The sequence below is a fragment of the Pecten maximus genome, chromosome 15 (genome assembly GCF_902652985.1).
Source record: "Pecten maximus chromosome 15, xPecMax1.1, whole genome shotgun sequence".
NCBI lineage: Eukaryota > Metazoa > Mollusca > Bivalvia > Pectinida > Pectinidae > Pecten > Pecten maximus.
The window spans coordinates 8,574,464-8,588,608 of NC_047029.1; the positions used below are offsets into that span (position 1 = coordinate 8,574,464).

General features: G+C 34.4%; 2 protein-coding genes across 2 annotated transcripts; both read left to right on the forward strand.

Annotated features, from left to right (window-relative positions):
* Positions 1–8,552: 8,552 nt before the first annotated feature.
* LOC117344150 lies at positions 8,553–11,555 on the forward strand. The gene is made up of 5 exons (XM_033906803.1): positions 8,553–9,202; positions 9,952–10,072; positions 10,226–10,352; positions 11,127–11,256; positions 11,549–11,555. Exons 1-5 carry the CDS (start codon positions 8,553–8,555, stop codon positions 11,553–11,555), a joined length of 1,035 nt encoding a protein of 344 aa, XP_033762694.1.
* A 17-nt stretch (positions 11,556–11,572) lies between these two features.
* LOC117344151 lies at positions 11,573–13,583 on the forward strand. Its single transcript, XM_033906804.1, has 2 exons — positions 11,573–11,744; positions 12,991–13,583. The coding sequence occupies exons 1-2, from the start codon at positions 11,573–11,575 to the stop codon at positions 13,368–13,370; spliced, it is 552 nt and encodes a 183-aa protein (XP_033762695.1). The 3' UTR covers positions 13,371–13,583.
* The last annotated feature ends 562 nt before the right edge of the window (positions 13,584–14,145 follow it).

The following is a 14,145-nucleotide window of genomic DNA, read 5'->3' on the forward strand; positions in this document are numbered from 1 at the left end:
CGATTCTCTTTTGCTCTTTTCTTCTGCTTATCGAGATATTCCCTATATTTCTCTGGGTCAGTCTCTTTTAAGTTTTGCCGGTATGTATTTGTTTTATGGCGCTCTGAAAGACACAATATACATGATGCAATAGTATTGTTTGGGATATAGCCGAGGGAAATAAAGTTGGGTCCAAATTAAAATATTATTTTGTTTTTTTTTGCAATTTTCCTACTCTTAATTGTTAAGTTGGGTACAGATGTAGGCAGGTAAAACTTATTTTTTTTGTCCTCAACTATAAAAGCCTTAAAATCACAAAAACATCACCAATAAGCCTGCACCATGTGCATTTTGTACAGCTTAATCACAAATGTAGAAACATATTTTCCTTTAATATCTGATTGAACATGCATATGTGTGTTTTGTTTTATAAAAATTGAATTAAAAAATAATTGAAATCGCCAATAAAATATTTTGTGTAGGATGGATTATGGCAAGCATTAAATAGTTTATTTAAGGATTTGTATATATACAATGTACATGTATATCAAACACAGTGCTCCAGATATAACCTAAAATGCATGATTAAGGGAAAACAATTATTAGGGTAAATACACTCCCCCACCCACGCCATCCCTCCTTTCCTAGTCTAGAATCCATTGCTGATGTGATGTCATACCATTGTTGTTCCACCATTGTTAGCGTGATGTCATAGCATTGTTGTTGCATCGTAGCGTCATGATTGAAGTGTAAGCAATATTATATGTGATCTCTTTATTACACTGCTATACCAGTGCAATCATATAAGATAAGATTTCATTGTGAGACATTGTACTCATAATTTTAAAACATGACAGGTAAACATTGGTTTTTCTTCGGTTGATGAGTACAGATCTATAATGTAAAGTTTTAATATTTGACTAAACTTAATACGTAAATTATGTGGCCACAGCCTGGAGCACTGATATGGATGGTCAATAATGAAACCATTCATACAATTGACAAAATCAAATATTGTTTATTAAATTATTATGCATTTATAATGCTATGTTCGTGCTAAATTAAATAAAAAGCAGAAAGTATGTTACATGGTTCAATTAATTTTGACTTTAATTGGCATCAGATTGTAAATTTCTGACACCAAAATATTTTTGAGGTCTGTGATAATATCATACAAATAAAATATCCAACATTACAATAGCAAATTTAATAATTACACATTTTTTTAAGTGTTTGGATACTTCGATTGACATATTTATTCTACTTTCGATTTACCTATATTATATAAAACTTCCTATTTCGATTTTGGGAAAGTACATGCCCAACATGTAAATCAAATCCGTCACTTTATTACGTTCGCAAGCAGGGAATCCGTCAAGTCTTCACGTTCGCATCTGAAAATCCGTCATTTTTTTACGTTCGCATCTAAAAAGTCCGTCAAAGACTTACGTTCGCAAACCCACAAGGTCATAACATCGTCAAACCACATCTTAGTTGCTGGGTAAACCACTCATTAACGACGTTCTATCACCCATAAACATTTTTCAAAATCTCACAAAGTTAATTCATCGGGAAGGGTGTTTTTCGGAGATTCTGTGTGCGAACGTCATCGATTGCGAACGTAATGAAGTTTGACAGAAAATAATGAAAACCTCTAAACTTACGCTTGTTGGTCTCAGGACCTCCATCCTCCCCCGCCATCTTTGAAAGGAAGTGACACGAGCGAGATTTTGATGTACACGAAGGGAGATAAACCATAGTGACCCACGGTACGATTGCGAACGTCAGTGACATTACATGATAGTTGTTGACAGAAATGACGTTCGCATGGCTTTGATGCAGGGATATCTTTTAACTTTTCATTTAATTTTAGTTATTGATGATTATTGATGAACATATTCATATGAAGAGCGAATGAATTTCGAAATACCGTGCTGTATATGGAATGCTACCTCTTGCAGAGGCAGATTGCGAACGTTGGGATTCTTGACGGAATTTTCTGAAAATATTCCGTTGTCTGGAAAAACTCATTTCTTTTGATTTTTAACGATCTAAGGACATGATTACTTACACATGTATGAAACTGGACTTCATCTATTTTTTTTTAATGGGCGATAATTATTGTTTGCCCGGGTGAAATAACTTTTCTGATAGTCGGAATTAAAGACCCTCTAGATCTAGTGGACGGGAGTTCATATCCGTCAAATATGGCGATTATTTGATTTTGTTTATCAAATAAAATCTTTATTTTTATATTTTTAAGTTTCAAAATTGTTTTTCTTGGTAGAAACGAAAACATTTTGACATAAAAGATACTTACAGAAATGCGTTGTGTTACACATTGAAAGAATATATAAAAAGGAAAAAAAAATGAAAGTGGTACACTTTTATATGGAATATGTCATATAATAATCACAACTGTTCAATTGTTGTGGAAGACTGCTTCAACAACATGACAATACAGAGAGGACTAAAATTTGTATTTGCAGAAGATTTGGAAGATGTTTTAAAATACTGTACAGATTTACATGATAGTAATACCATTGTACCATCAGGCAAGTGATTAGTAATACACACTGAATTTATGTTTGAATAATCAATTTACACATGACTTCACTATGATTTGTGAAAAGGTTTGCAAGTTGAATATAATTTATATATATCAATTCTCATTTTAATAATATCATGTAATTTGCCCTTTTTTTCCAGGTGCAGTCGATATCAGAACCAGCAAAATGAGGAAGATCTACAAAAAAGGTTTTAGCACTTTATTAAACATGCAATAATTAGATAGTGTGCATAGAAGTTCCTTCATCTGTGCTTGATACAATACTGCTTTAAACAATGTCCCTTTATAATTAACATTGATCATGTGACACAACACCATATATATATTGAAAATTCTGCTGAGCTCACAATCTTTGTATGTCAAACTGTTAAAATGCAAGGTGATTCTTATTAAGGAATTTCTATAACCTTCAGCAGTTTTAAATTGGTAATGAAACAAAAATAAGACCAAAACAAACTGGTAGTTAAGAGAATAAGAATAGATTCAGACATCCTTTTATATATATATGCATATCAGACACTTTAAATTTTAACATTTTCTTTTTTTTATTCAGGAAAAGGGTCTTTTGATGAATTGATGGACTAAGTTGAAAAATTTAAGCACACACATGATGTGAATTTTATTCTTTTAAGTATAACCGTTCTATTTTGTGTACAAATGGTCACAAATATTCATACTGTTTCAAGTTATTTACCTATCATAGTCCATACAAATCATTACTGACCTATATTAGTTATTCTCTTGCAAAAGAAATCTCACATTGTGGTCATTCCTTCAATTTCAACTCACCAATTAAACACGCGTGATTTGGAACACTAGTTTGGCGAACATTTATAGAAATATGGACATGCCTAGCATTGCTAATAGCAATCAGTGCTGTCATTGTGGTCTTGGAGCAATTAGCCACAAGAAACCTCAAAATGGCCCGGAGTGTTTACAGGGCAGTAAGCCTAGACTAGCAAACACATATTCTTCATTCATTGACATTCTGAACAGATTTTGAAAATGTTGAAGTGTAACCTAACAAGGAAGTTGTGCAACTCTATTTTAAGATACTGAAACAATTAAATAAGTTAGTTTGTTTTGAAATAGTGTGGCATTGTTGAAATTCTGTATCTGGCTGTTGTTAATTCATGCAAATTATTTGTAAATTAATTCTCTGTGTTTCTTTGACCACCAGGAGATCAGGTTCTTTGTGCTATGGACATGGGAATATGGTGGCCGGGATATATTGATTCTGAAGGCGGCAGTCAACTGATCATTGGCTTTTGGGATGAACTTGAAACGTATGTATATATCGTGCTTAATCATGTACAATTGGAATGTATCAAAAAGTTGAACAAAATTTATCATATATATATATATATGCATGAATGGATGCTATGTAGTGTTGGTATTGTTACACTTATGAAATTAATTAGTATGGTTGCATGAGATTAACATAAGAAAATAATCAATAATTACTTTGCCATTCTTTAATACAGAGTTACAAGATCAGTTTCAGGACTTAAAGAATTCGACATGAATTCTCCCCTGATATCATCCAGCATAAGTAAATATACATACTGATTTGTTAAATAGTTGTTGTTCTGTTGTTTTAATGTTGCATTTGAGTTATAAACCTTCCTGTTAAAATGATATTCTGCACTAGTTGGGATTCCATTTTATGCTTTTATGATAATTGCTTAAAAGCATCAAATTTTCTTCTGGAAATCAATCAAATCATACATCTCAATTTACGATATATTAAAAAAACATACTATTTTATTTGTGGAAATTTGTTTATAGACCTATAGATTGACTTAAAAATGTGACCAAGATTGCGTCATACCTTGTGCTAAGATCTGAAACTTGTGAAATGATTGTGTACATTTTAAAATTTGATACCTAAGCAAAGAAATTGCAGACCCAGCAGAAATTAAGTGAACAGCTTATATCAACATTTGTATTTACCCACCACTTGCATAAAGTACATGATCCAGTGAGCTTTTAGCTCTGGATTTTTCTATACTCTATATTTAGACAGCTTTATTTCATTTCTGATAAAGCAATAAGAAGAGATATTTTGATGCTGATGATAGTTTTAAAAGTTTTTTGTTTTTGTTTTTTTTTACAAAAAAAACCAGATTCTTAAAAGGTACAGAAGAACCAGAAATCTATTGAACTTGTGCAGAATATCCCTTAAATGTTGAAAATACAGTTGTTTTTTTCCTACTGTGCAGCATACTCTCAATCTCAGACCACTGTATGTATATATCATATATATAGGGTCTAGTAAGTAATTGTGACGGTATGGTCCAACATGGGTACTGGATCTGAGCAAACAGAATTTCGCTGGATGTGTATTGTAAAAAAAATAGATAAATAGTCTAGTTTACAATACAGACACAAGGCAGTCTGCCCCTTTCTCAAGACACAAGTAAATAAATAACAAAACGATCACATACATACAGCATGAAACATTATAACACACACAGTGTAAACAATCAACGAGCGATATCGTTGTGTTTGTGTTAATGATCCCTTCGGTTGATAATCGTTCGCCGAAAGCCTATTAGTTATAAATATTATTAAAACATCTGTTGTTCAGATGTGTATAAATAGATGAATAAATAGTCGAAAAAGGTTGATAAACACGCAGCGCACGTAGAAACGGTGTAATGGCGGAGGATGCTGTGTGGCGAATGTTTTTTTTTTTTTTACCTTTTGTTTTTGTTATGTTTGAGTCATGCACAGAAATTTGACAAAACAAATATATCTGTCTTAATATTTAATATTGTAATGAATATAGCTGGATTTCAATTAAAAAAAAATATAGAAGAATCTTCCAAAAAATATTTATTATTATGAACCCAAAATTCGTGTGTGGTAAAAAAATAATAAAAACAATGTCAAATGCAGGGCTTATATATGAAGAATTAACAATTCAATTGTGGTAGAAACTGATAACATGTAAAATGGTTGGAAAGTTACTTATTTTACTCTATTAATTTTCAAGCATTTCAAAAATTCTTATTTCAGCCTTTGTACCATGATGCCTCATTTTAATTTTGCAAATGTACTGGCAGGAAATAATAATGTATAGCAAGTATAACAACAACTCCACAATATAAAAGACACTGTATATAATTGGTCATATACATGAATAGCTCTACAGATCATTGCATGCATGTTTTAACAATTTAGGTTGGCAAATAATCAATATTTATGGATTTAAATCGTCAGCTATCTAATATCAGTATTGTATGGGTTGTTTAATGGTTAGTATTATATTTTTGGAAATTGTATTGTGATTGCTCGGAACATTTTTTTCCATTTTGTTATTGTTTAAAATTATTAAACTGTATAGTTCAGATATAATCTATACACTGACCAAATATTTTCATGTAAAAGGAATCATCACACAGATTTTAAGAAATTCATATGAAACTGTGTAAAGCATTATTAATTAATGAATTTGAAAGAAAAAGAAAATACCAATCGTGATAATTCACATGAGCTTGTGTAGCACAGTGTTTGTTTGCTATATTATATATGCAATACATTGTGTTAATCCGCGCTTCGCATTGTTGGTGCTTAGAATCTTATTACAAAAGAACCCTAATACCACATTTGTACGCAACATCTCTAGACATTTCAACTGAAAGAAATATTTGCCATGGAATGTATTATGATTTTTTTACTTGAAACTAACATGTTGTTTTTTTGGCTGTGAATGCCCCAGAATAAGCAATCAGTAGGCTTTATATCGCACAAGTGCCTGGGTAAATTTGTTAAATATGAGATGTTTTGTTCATGTAAAATGAGCTACAGATGTATTATATGTTGCAACATAGTCATCATTTAACATTGGTTAAAGTTTCTAAAAATCTTCAGATAGAGATGCTGTTAGAAATATCCATAAAGCTTGAGAAGAAACCACGATGTTTTTGAATAGATATCTTGTAACTTGCATAATTCCCAGGTGCCCCATTTTACTCTTGTTTGATGATTATTTCAAATCATTTTTTTTTTCAGGCAAATTAACAAAGACGAAAAGAACAGAGCTTTTAAAAAAGTACAAAGATGATATCCAAAAGTGCCTTTGCCACCATGCTAGTGGTGTATCTTTAGCTGAACCTACAGTTGAACCCACAGAGAACATCGATGAACCCACAGAGGACATGGCTGAACCAACAAATGAACCCACAGAGGACGTCACTGAACCTACAGCTGAACCCGTAAAGGACGCCACTGAACCAACAAAGGATGTCACTGAACCTACAGCTGAACCCACAGAGAACATCGATGAACCCACAGAGGACATGGCTGAACCAACAGATGAACCCACAGAGGACGTCACTGAACCTACAGCTGAACCCGTAAAGGACGCCACTGAACCAACAGCAGAACCAACAAAGGACGTCACTGAACCTACAGCTGAACCCGTAAAGGACGCCACTGAACCAACAGCAGAACCAACAAAGGACGTCACTGAACCTACAGCAGAACCCACAGAGGACATCACTGAACCAACAGCAGAACCCACAGAGGACATCACTGAACCAACAGATGAACCCACAACGGATGCCACTGAACCTACAGCTGAACCCACAGAGAACATCACTGAACCAGCAGATGAACACACAGAGGATTTCACTGAACCAACAGATGAAACCACAGAGGACATCACTGAAGCCACAAGGGACGCCACTGAACCTACAGTTGAACCCACAGAGAACATCACTGAACCAGCAGATGAACACACAGAGGATTTCACTGAACCAACAGATGAACCCACAGAGAACATAACTGAACCCAAAGAGGACGTCGCTATACCTACAGCAGAACCGACAAAGGACGTCACTGAACTTACAGTTGAACCCACTAAGGACGCCACTGAACCAACAACGGAATCCACAAAGGACTCCACTGAAGCAACAGCTGAATCCACAGAGGACATCACTGAACTTGCAATTGAACCCACAGAGGACATCACTGTACTTGCATTTGAACCTTTAGCTGAATCTACAGTGGGCATCAATCAAGCCTCAGACTACATCTATGAACCTTTATGGAACATAACTGAACTTACAGATGATGTCTCTAGTCATTATGATTCCGATGACCCAAAGTATGTGCCTGACAGTGACAGTGAAATTTCTGAGGTGTATGAATATGATGTTCCAGATATCTCGAGCTTTCTTGAAAAAAGGGAAGATGAAGAATCAAATATGGATCTATTTTCCATTTGCAAAAGCAAAACAGGGAAAAACGTTTCAGATTTTCCAGTATCGGCAAACAGCTTCACCAGTCTAACCCAAAGAAAGAACAGAACTGATGACCAGGAAGGATGCATCATAATTCAATTTGAACATGATGAAACAGCAGCATCAGAAAAGATTCCACCAGCTGAAAGTCAGCTTAAAGAAGAAGACCGTTTGTATGACATTAATTTCCCAGAAATGTTCATCAAAAAGTATGAAAAGAAAGCGGAAACAAAACATGGAAGACCATATGACAGACGACATTCATGCTACTACTGTGGAAAGCTTAAAACAAACATCCAAACACATCTTGAACATGCACACAGAATAAAGGAGGAAGTAAAGACTTTCATTAAAATGAAGCAGGAAATAGGAGAAACCTTGGATGCCACAAAGAAGGTGTTGAATGCACAATTACATCGATTACAGACTGTTATAAGAAATAAAGGAAATCACATGCACAATGAAAAGGTATGGAAGCAGAAACAGGGAGAAATTCTACTAGCAAGACGACCTCTGGCATTCGACTGTTCAAAATATGGTACTTGTCCAAAATGCAAGGAGCGGATTATTTTAGAAAACATTACAAAACACCAGCATACCTGTGTAGCAAATGAAGTTTCCACACAGAAACCAAATGGTGATCATGAGTTTGAAGAAGCAGTCAGCAAAGGAGCAACCATAGTACAGATGAAAGTCTTGAAGGGACAACTTACCACACACCCATCAAAAAGATTGTGAAGGAGGTGTTTCCATCAATGACTAGAGATGATGTTACAGAGTGTGCACAAAACGATAAATTGATAGTAGCACTAGGAGAAATATGGCTCATGCAAAATGTAGGAAACCGCCTGCGTAGAAGAAATATCACAAGTTTTCGATTGCGTCTTGCTGGGAGACTATTGTTACTGATCAGGGATAAATTACAATTAATGGAGTCGACAATGAGCAGTGTTCTGATACCCAAAAACTTTGATCTTATTGTTGAGAGTACATTGGATGTTTGCAAAGAGAATCAGGAGAAAGAGCTACAGAATCCTAGTTCCGCTATCAAATTAGGATATGACTTGTCCCGTCTTGCCTCCTTGAAGTTGGGATTCAGTATCAAAGCCAGTGATGAGAAACTTAAACAAGAAGCAACAGATTTTCTGCGTCTGATGCAGCTAGAATGGAGTGTTAAAGTAACAAAACCTGCCCGAGTCACACTTGAAGAAAGACGTTTCAACAAAGAAAAAGAATTGCCACATCCAGAAGACATTGCACATTTGGCAACTTACATGGTAGAAGCGCTGAAAACTCTTGATTTGTCTGAACCTAATGAAGCAATATTCAGAGAGGCAGTAATTCTGACACAGGCTAGGTTGCTTTTGTACAACCGGCGACGTCCTGGGGAGTTAGAGAGCTTGAGGTACATGTAAATATTTATTTGAAACCTTTTTACCTGTAAAATCAGCTACTATATATAAGGGCGATCACATACCATTATGCTTGCTGTACGTATCTCTCTTATATAATTATAGTTGTTACTATTTTGGAATAATAGTATATTTATATAACTTTCCAACATCATCACTGCCATGATTCAGTTTTTTCTCAAAGATAGTGATTTATATCCTATAAATAGTTAACATATCTATGCAAGATTGTTGGAACAGCCACGATGGAGGTGAAAAGTTTGAGTCTTTGCACCATCATTAACAAATTAGATAAACATATCCTACAAGGAGGGGATCAAGTCTCAAACTCTTGACTCAAAGTAGAGAGTGTGCTTATAATTATTGGAAGACAAGAAGCATTGCTACTGAAGTGTAATGGACTTGTATGAGCTTATTACCAGATACTGAATTTTTACCAGATAATCGCATAGTAATCTGGCATACCTGGCTTGCTTTCATTGAAACATGATGAACGTCAGAAATGGTATTGTTACTAAAAGACAACTCACAGATTTTTTTTTTAAATACTTGAATACCGGGTATGTTTTGTCTTAGAAATTTTATAGAATTATACTAGTACTGAAATATTCTTGATCAAGAAGAGGTTTGAGAGTTTTGATTGTTGTCAAATTAGATATTTTAACTTGTAGTGTGTAAAGACTGGCAAGCAATGATAGACCAAATACACCTTATCTAATGTGTAGTATCTTTATGTCTTCAGAATAGATACCTACCTGTCAAGAGCCGATCTAGATGAAACGGACCTTTCTATGCGGCAGTCCCTTTCAGATTTTGAGAAAAAATTGCTGAAAACACAAGATCTGGTGGAGATTCGTGGCAAAGTAAGTCTATCAAAATCAGCCACACAATCCGTTATGTGGATTTAATAACATGTTATCTAAATTAGCATTATAATGTAATAGTTTATTGTATTGTATTGAAGTTTTGTGAATTTTATAGAATTGACACGTAAAACTTTGCTTTGCTTTTTTCAGACTGGAAGAGGTGTTCCTGTTCTTATTCCACTAGAAACACAGAGGGTGCTGGAATTTCTCTCCAACAAGGCCTACAGAGATAAAGGTGGAATAAAAGCAGAAAATCCCTACATGTTCGCGAATAAGAGTAAGCATATTACAGAATAGTTTAGGTTACAATTCAATATGACAAAAACAGCAGTGGGTGTCATGATATTCCCAATTCACTGCAAATTGAAATACAAAAACAATACACACATTTATATCCAACCATTGTTTTCTAATTTTTGGTTAAAGCCGCAATATATGTAACTCTTAAGATTTTTTCATGATTCAGAAAAAATCTGTAAACAAATAAAATCCAGTTGATAATCATGCAAAAATAAGACAAAAACAAAGTAAAGATGGTTGGTAGCTATAAGAAAACATTTAACAGAAAATTCCAAAGTAATGTAAAATAATTTAGGTGGGTCCCACTAAAACAACAAACCGAAGTTGACGTCATAGTCTGCACCGGCTGACACAAAGTCCATATTTTGTGTTTTCAACGTTTGTTACATTTGTTGTATCCATACCATAGATAATGAAAAAAATAACACAAAATGATGCCCGGAATGAAAGTCTTTTTGCTAAAAATGTTAAATTTCGAACCAGAAGTCCACTTCCACCAGATTTACTTTCACTTTGTATTCAACAACACAGAAGAGTTCCAAAATAGAGGAGCGCGCTAGTTTTAACTGCTGTTATACCAATACTCAAATAAGAAATGATCTTAAATATGGATGATATAACTTAATTTAGATCATATCTATAAATGTTAGCAATTTTCACGTCTAGTTACGTATATTGGGGCTTTAATATTTCAGCAAAAACAAAATGAAGTTTGTATTTTTATTCACTATTTACACTTTTTGTGAACCAGGCTCTGGTGTTGTAAGAGCTGGGGACAGCTTAAATGAGGTGAAAGAAAGGCTGGGAGCAAAACTTAAGTACCCCAAGAGGATATTGGCAACAAACCTGAGGAAGTACACAGCAACTATTGCACATGTATTGTAAAAACTGTCCAGAATAATGTTGGACTGAAAGGAGAAAACAATTTAGTATAAATACATTGCATTGTAGTACATACTTTCGACTTTGATTTTTTTGGTAAACCTTGTTTTTGTTTTAGCATCACCAATGTCAACATTTTTGCATTTCTAAGGTAATTCTGAGTATAACTCTAAAGTTTTGCTTTATAATATATTAATGCTGACTAAGTAGGTAGCGTCTTAAATTTCTAGACCATTAGATAAACAGATGGGTGCTGTGTACATGTTTTTATTTGTTGTCTTTGTATTCCAGGTGTTGAGTTTAAATGAACATGAAATGAAGTGGCTATGCAACCATTTAGGGCATACTTGCCGTGTGCATGATCAGTATTACCGACAAACCTCGGGATTGATAGAAAGAATTGATATTTCTAAGCTTATGATTATGCAGGAGCATAATTTGGTGGCAAAATGTAACCAGAAGAGCCTGTCAGAAATTCAATTTGATGGTAAGATTATATTTCTATATCACCTTTAACTCCAGGAAGGCATGGTATAAATATTTCTATTCAAATGGAGAGGTTGTGGGCAATTGTAGTTTAGCCTATGAAAATGTCACTGAGACTATTGTTCCAGCAGTGATGGAGGCATTATAAGTTTTGCATTTAGATCCTGTGCTCAAAAAGTGTGTGTAAGTAAAAAGTACCTGACACTCTTTTGGAATCCAATATTTAAAATTATGGAACAGTTGCTGTTGCATCTCATTATCTAGATTTGGACTCTTTTTTTTTACCATTTTCAGCTGCCTCCTAGTTTTTAGCAGTTTTGGCTCTTAGCATCACTGACAAATATTAAAGAGACAAATAGTTATATTTACATTCACTTGTCACAATTACTATAGAAACTAACCAAGCCGAAGTGAAGTCTATAGTGATATAATTGACATCCAAACCGTGACCATTATGACGTCACTAATGTTGACGTGGACACGTCAACTGATCACCGTCAAAATGGCTGTTCCATCTTGTGGATTAAATCATCGTTGATAAACGGTTTTCTTGGTCTAACCTCAACAACTTTAAAACAGAGACCCCAAAATGAAATACATTATGTATAAGTATTAAACTATATTTTTATGAAATCTATGGTCTATATAGATGCCGGAGTTTTGCAGACAATATATTCATAATGCGCTAGCGCGCAGTATGAAGATTGTCTGCAAAGCTCTGGCATCTATATAGACCATAGATTTCATAAAAATATAGTTTAATGCTTAAGTAGAAAAGATGGGAAATTTATAAAGTATATATGTCATCATTGGATATGTTCAGGTGGTGTCAAATATTAAGTCATTAGGTACTGGAGTACACATGGTACCAGGTGATAGTCATAAGTGCTTCTCCTTAATGCCATACTTTTTCTTTGCTAAATTGTGTGAGTAAATGGAATTCGGTTTTGTGGAGATATTCATTCCATGAAGCCATTTTTACATAAAAATGTGTTTCCTGACATCATAGGTCCTCTCTTTACATAAGGTAGTTAAGGTATGTATAAATGTTGTTAAATCACTAATGCTACACATTGATTAATGGAATAGAATCATAAGTGGTCTAAAGACGACAGTAAAGGTTTTTTTTTCTAATGAGTTGTGCAGAGAAATGTTAGACACTTGTTTTTAGCTGGCTGTATGACTTGTCTTTATCATGCTTTTTCTTTCAGAGCTCCTGGTAGATGAGACAAGTGGCGGGGACCAGTAATCTGATACACTCACAGTCAGTTTTGAGGAAATCATAAAGATTGACGATGGTAGTATGGGCAAATGCAACAAAAATGCAAAACCAGTTAACAGGGTAAAGTGGTCCAATGAAGAAGAGGAAGAAATAATGCGGTATTTTAAGAAATACTTTCACAGAGAGGTGAATAAAACTTCCCCGAGTCAACATGATTGCAAGGCAGCCGTTGCCTTTAGTGAGGAAAATGGTGGCCAACTTCAGAAAAGGTCCTGGGAAACCATCAAAAAAAAAGTTTCCCGCATGCTCAAATCCAAGGTTTTAGCTTACGAAGTCTATTGCTACTGGTCACTGTCTGACATTTTAGCTATAATTTTAACTACAACGAACTGTGTACATTTATAGCTGATGTCACTTACCATTTTCATTGTGTTGGATAGTTGCGGTCTAGTTGGCCTGATTTTCTTTTAAGATAGAAATTACTAAGATTTTAGATTTAAGGTTTAAGATTAGTAGATACAATTTTTGGACACTGGTCCACAATAGTGATATCCTTGAGATTATCATGTTCAAACTATCCAAGTGTTCTAAGAAATACTTTCACAGAGAGGTGAAAAAAACTTGCCCGAGTCATTATGATTGCAAGGCAGCCATTGCCTGTAGTGAGGAAAATAGTGGCCAACTTCAGATGAGGTCCTGGGAAACCATCAAAAAAAAAGTTTTCCGCATGCTCAAATCCAAGGTTTTTACTTAGGAAGTATATTGCTACTGGTCACTGTCTGACATTTTAGCTATAATTTTAAATACAATGAACTGTGTACATTTATAGCTGATGTCACTTACCATTTTCATTGTGTTGGATAGTTGCGGTCTAGTTGGCCTGATTTTCTTTTAAGATATAAATTACTAAGATTTTAGATTTAAGGTTTAAGATTAGTAGATACAATTTTTGGACACTGGTCCACAATAGTGATATCCTTGAGATTATCATGTTCAAACTATCCAAGTATTCTAAGAAATACTTTCACAGAGAGGTTAAAAAAACTTGCCAGAGTCATTATGATTGCAAGGCAGCCATTGCCTGTAGTGAGAAAAATAGTGGCCAACTTCAGATGAGGTCCTGGGAAACCATAAAAAAAAAAAGTTTTCCGCATGCTCAAATCCAAGGTTTTTACATAGG

Coding starts and splice junctions, on each gene's coding strand:
- LOC117344150 (XM_033906803.1), top strand. CDS start 8,553: ATGACTAGAGATGATGTTACAGAGTGTGCACAAAACGATAAATTGATA. Junction 10,073..10,225: donor TGGTGGAGATTCGTGGCAAA/GTAAGTCTATCA, acceptor TGCTTTTTTCAG/ACTGGAAGAGGTGTTCCTGT. Junction 10,353..11,126: donor CTACATGTTCGCGAATAAGA/GTAAGCATATTA, acceptor TTTGTGAACCAG/GCTCTGGTGTTGTAAGAGCT.
- LOC117344151 (XM_033906804.1), top strand. CDS start 11,573: ATGAAGTGGCTATGCAACCATTTAGGGCATACTTGCCGTGTGCATGAT. Junction 11,745..12,990: donor GTCAGAAATTCAATTTGATG/GTAAGATTATAT, acceptor GCGGGGACCAGT/AATCTGATACACTCACAGTC.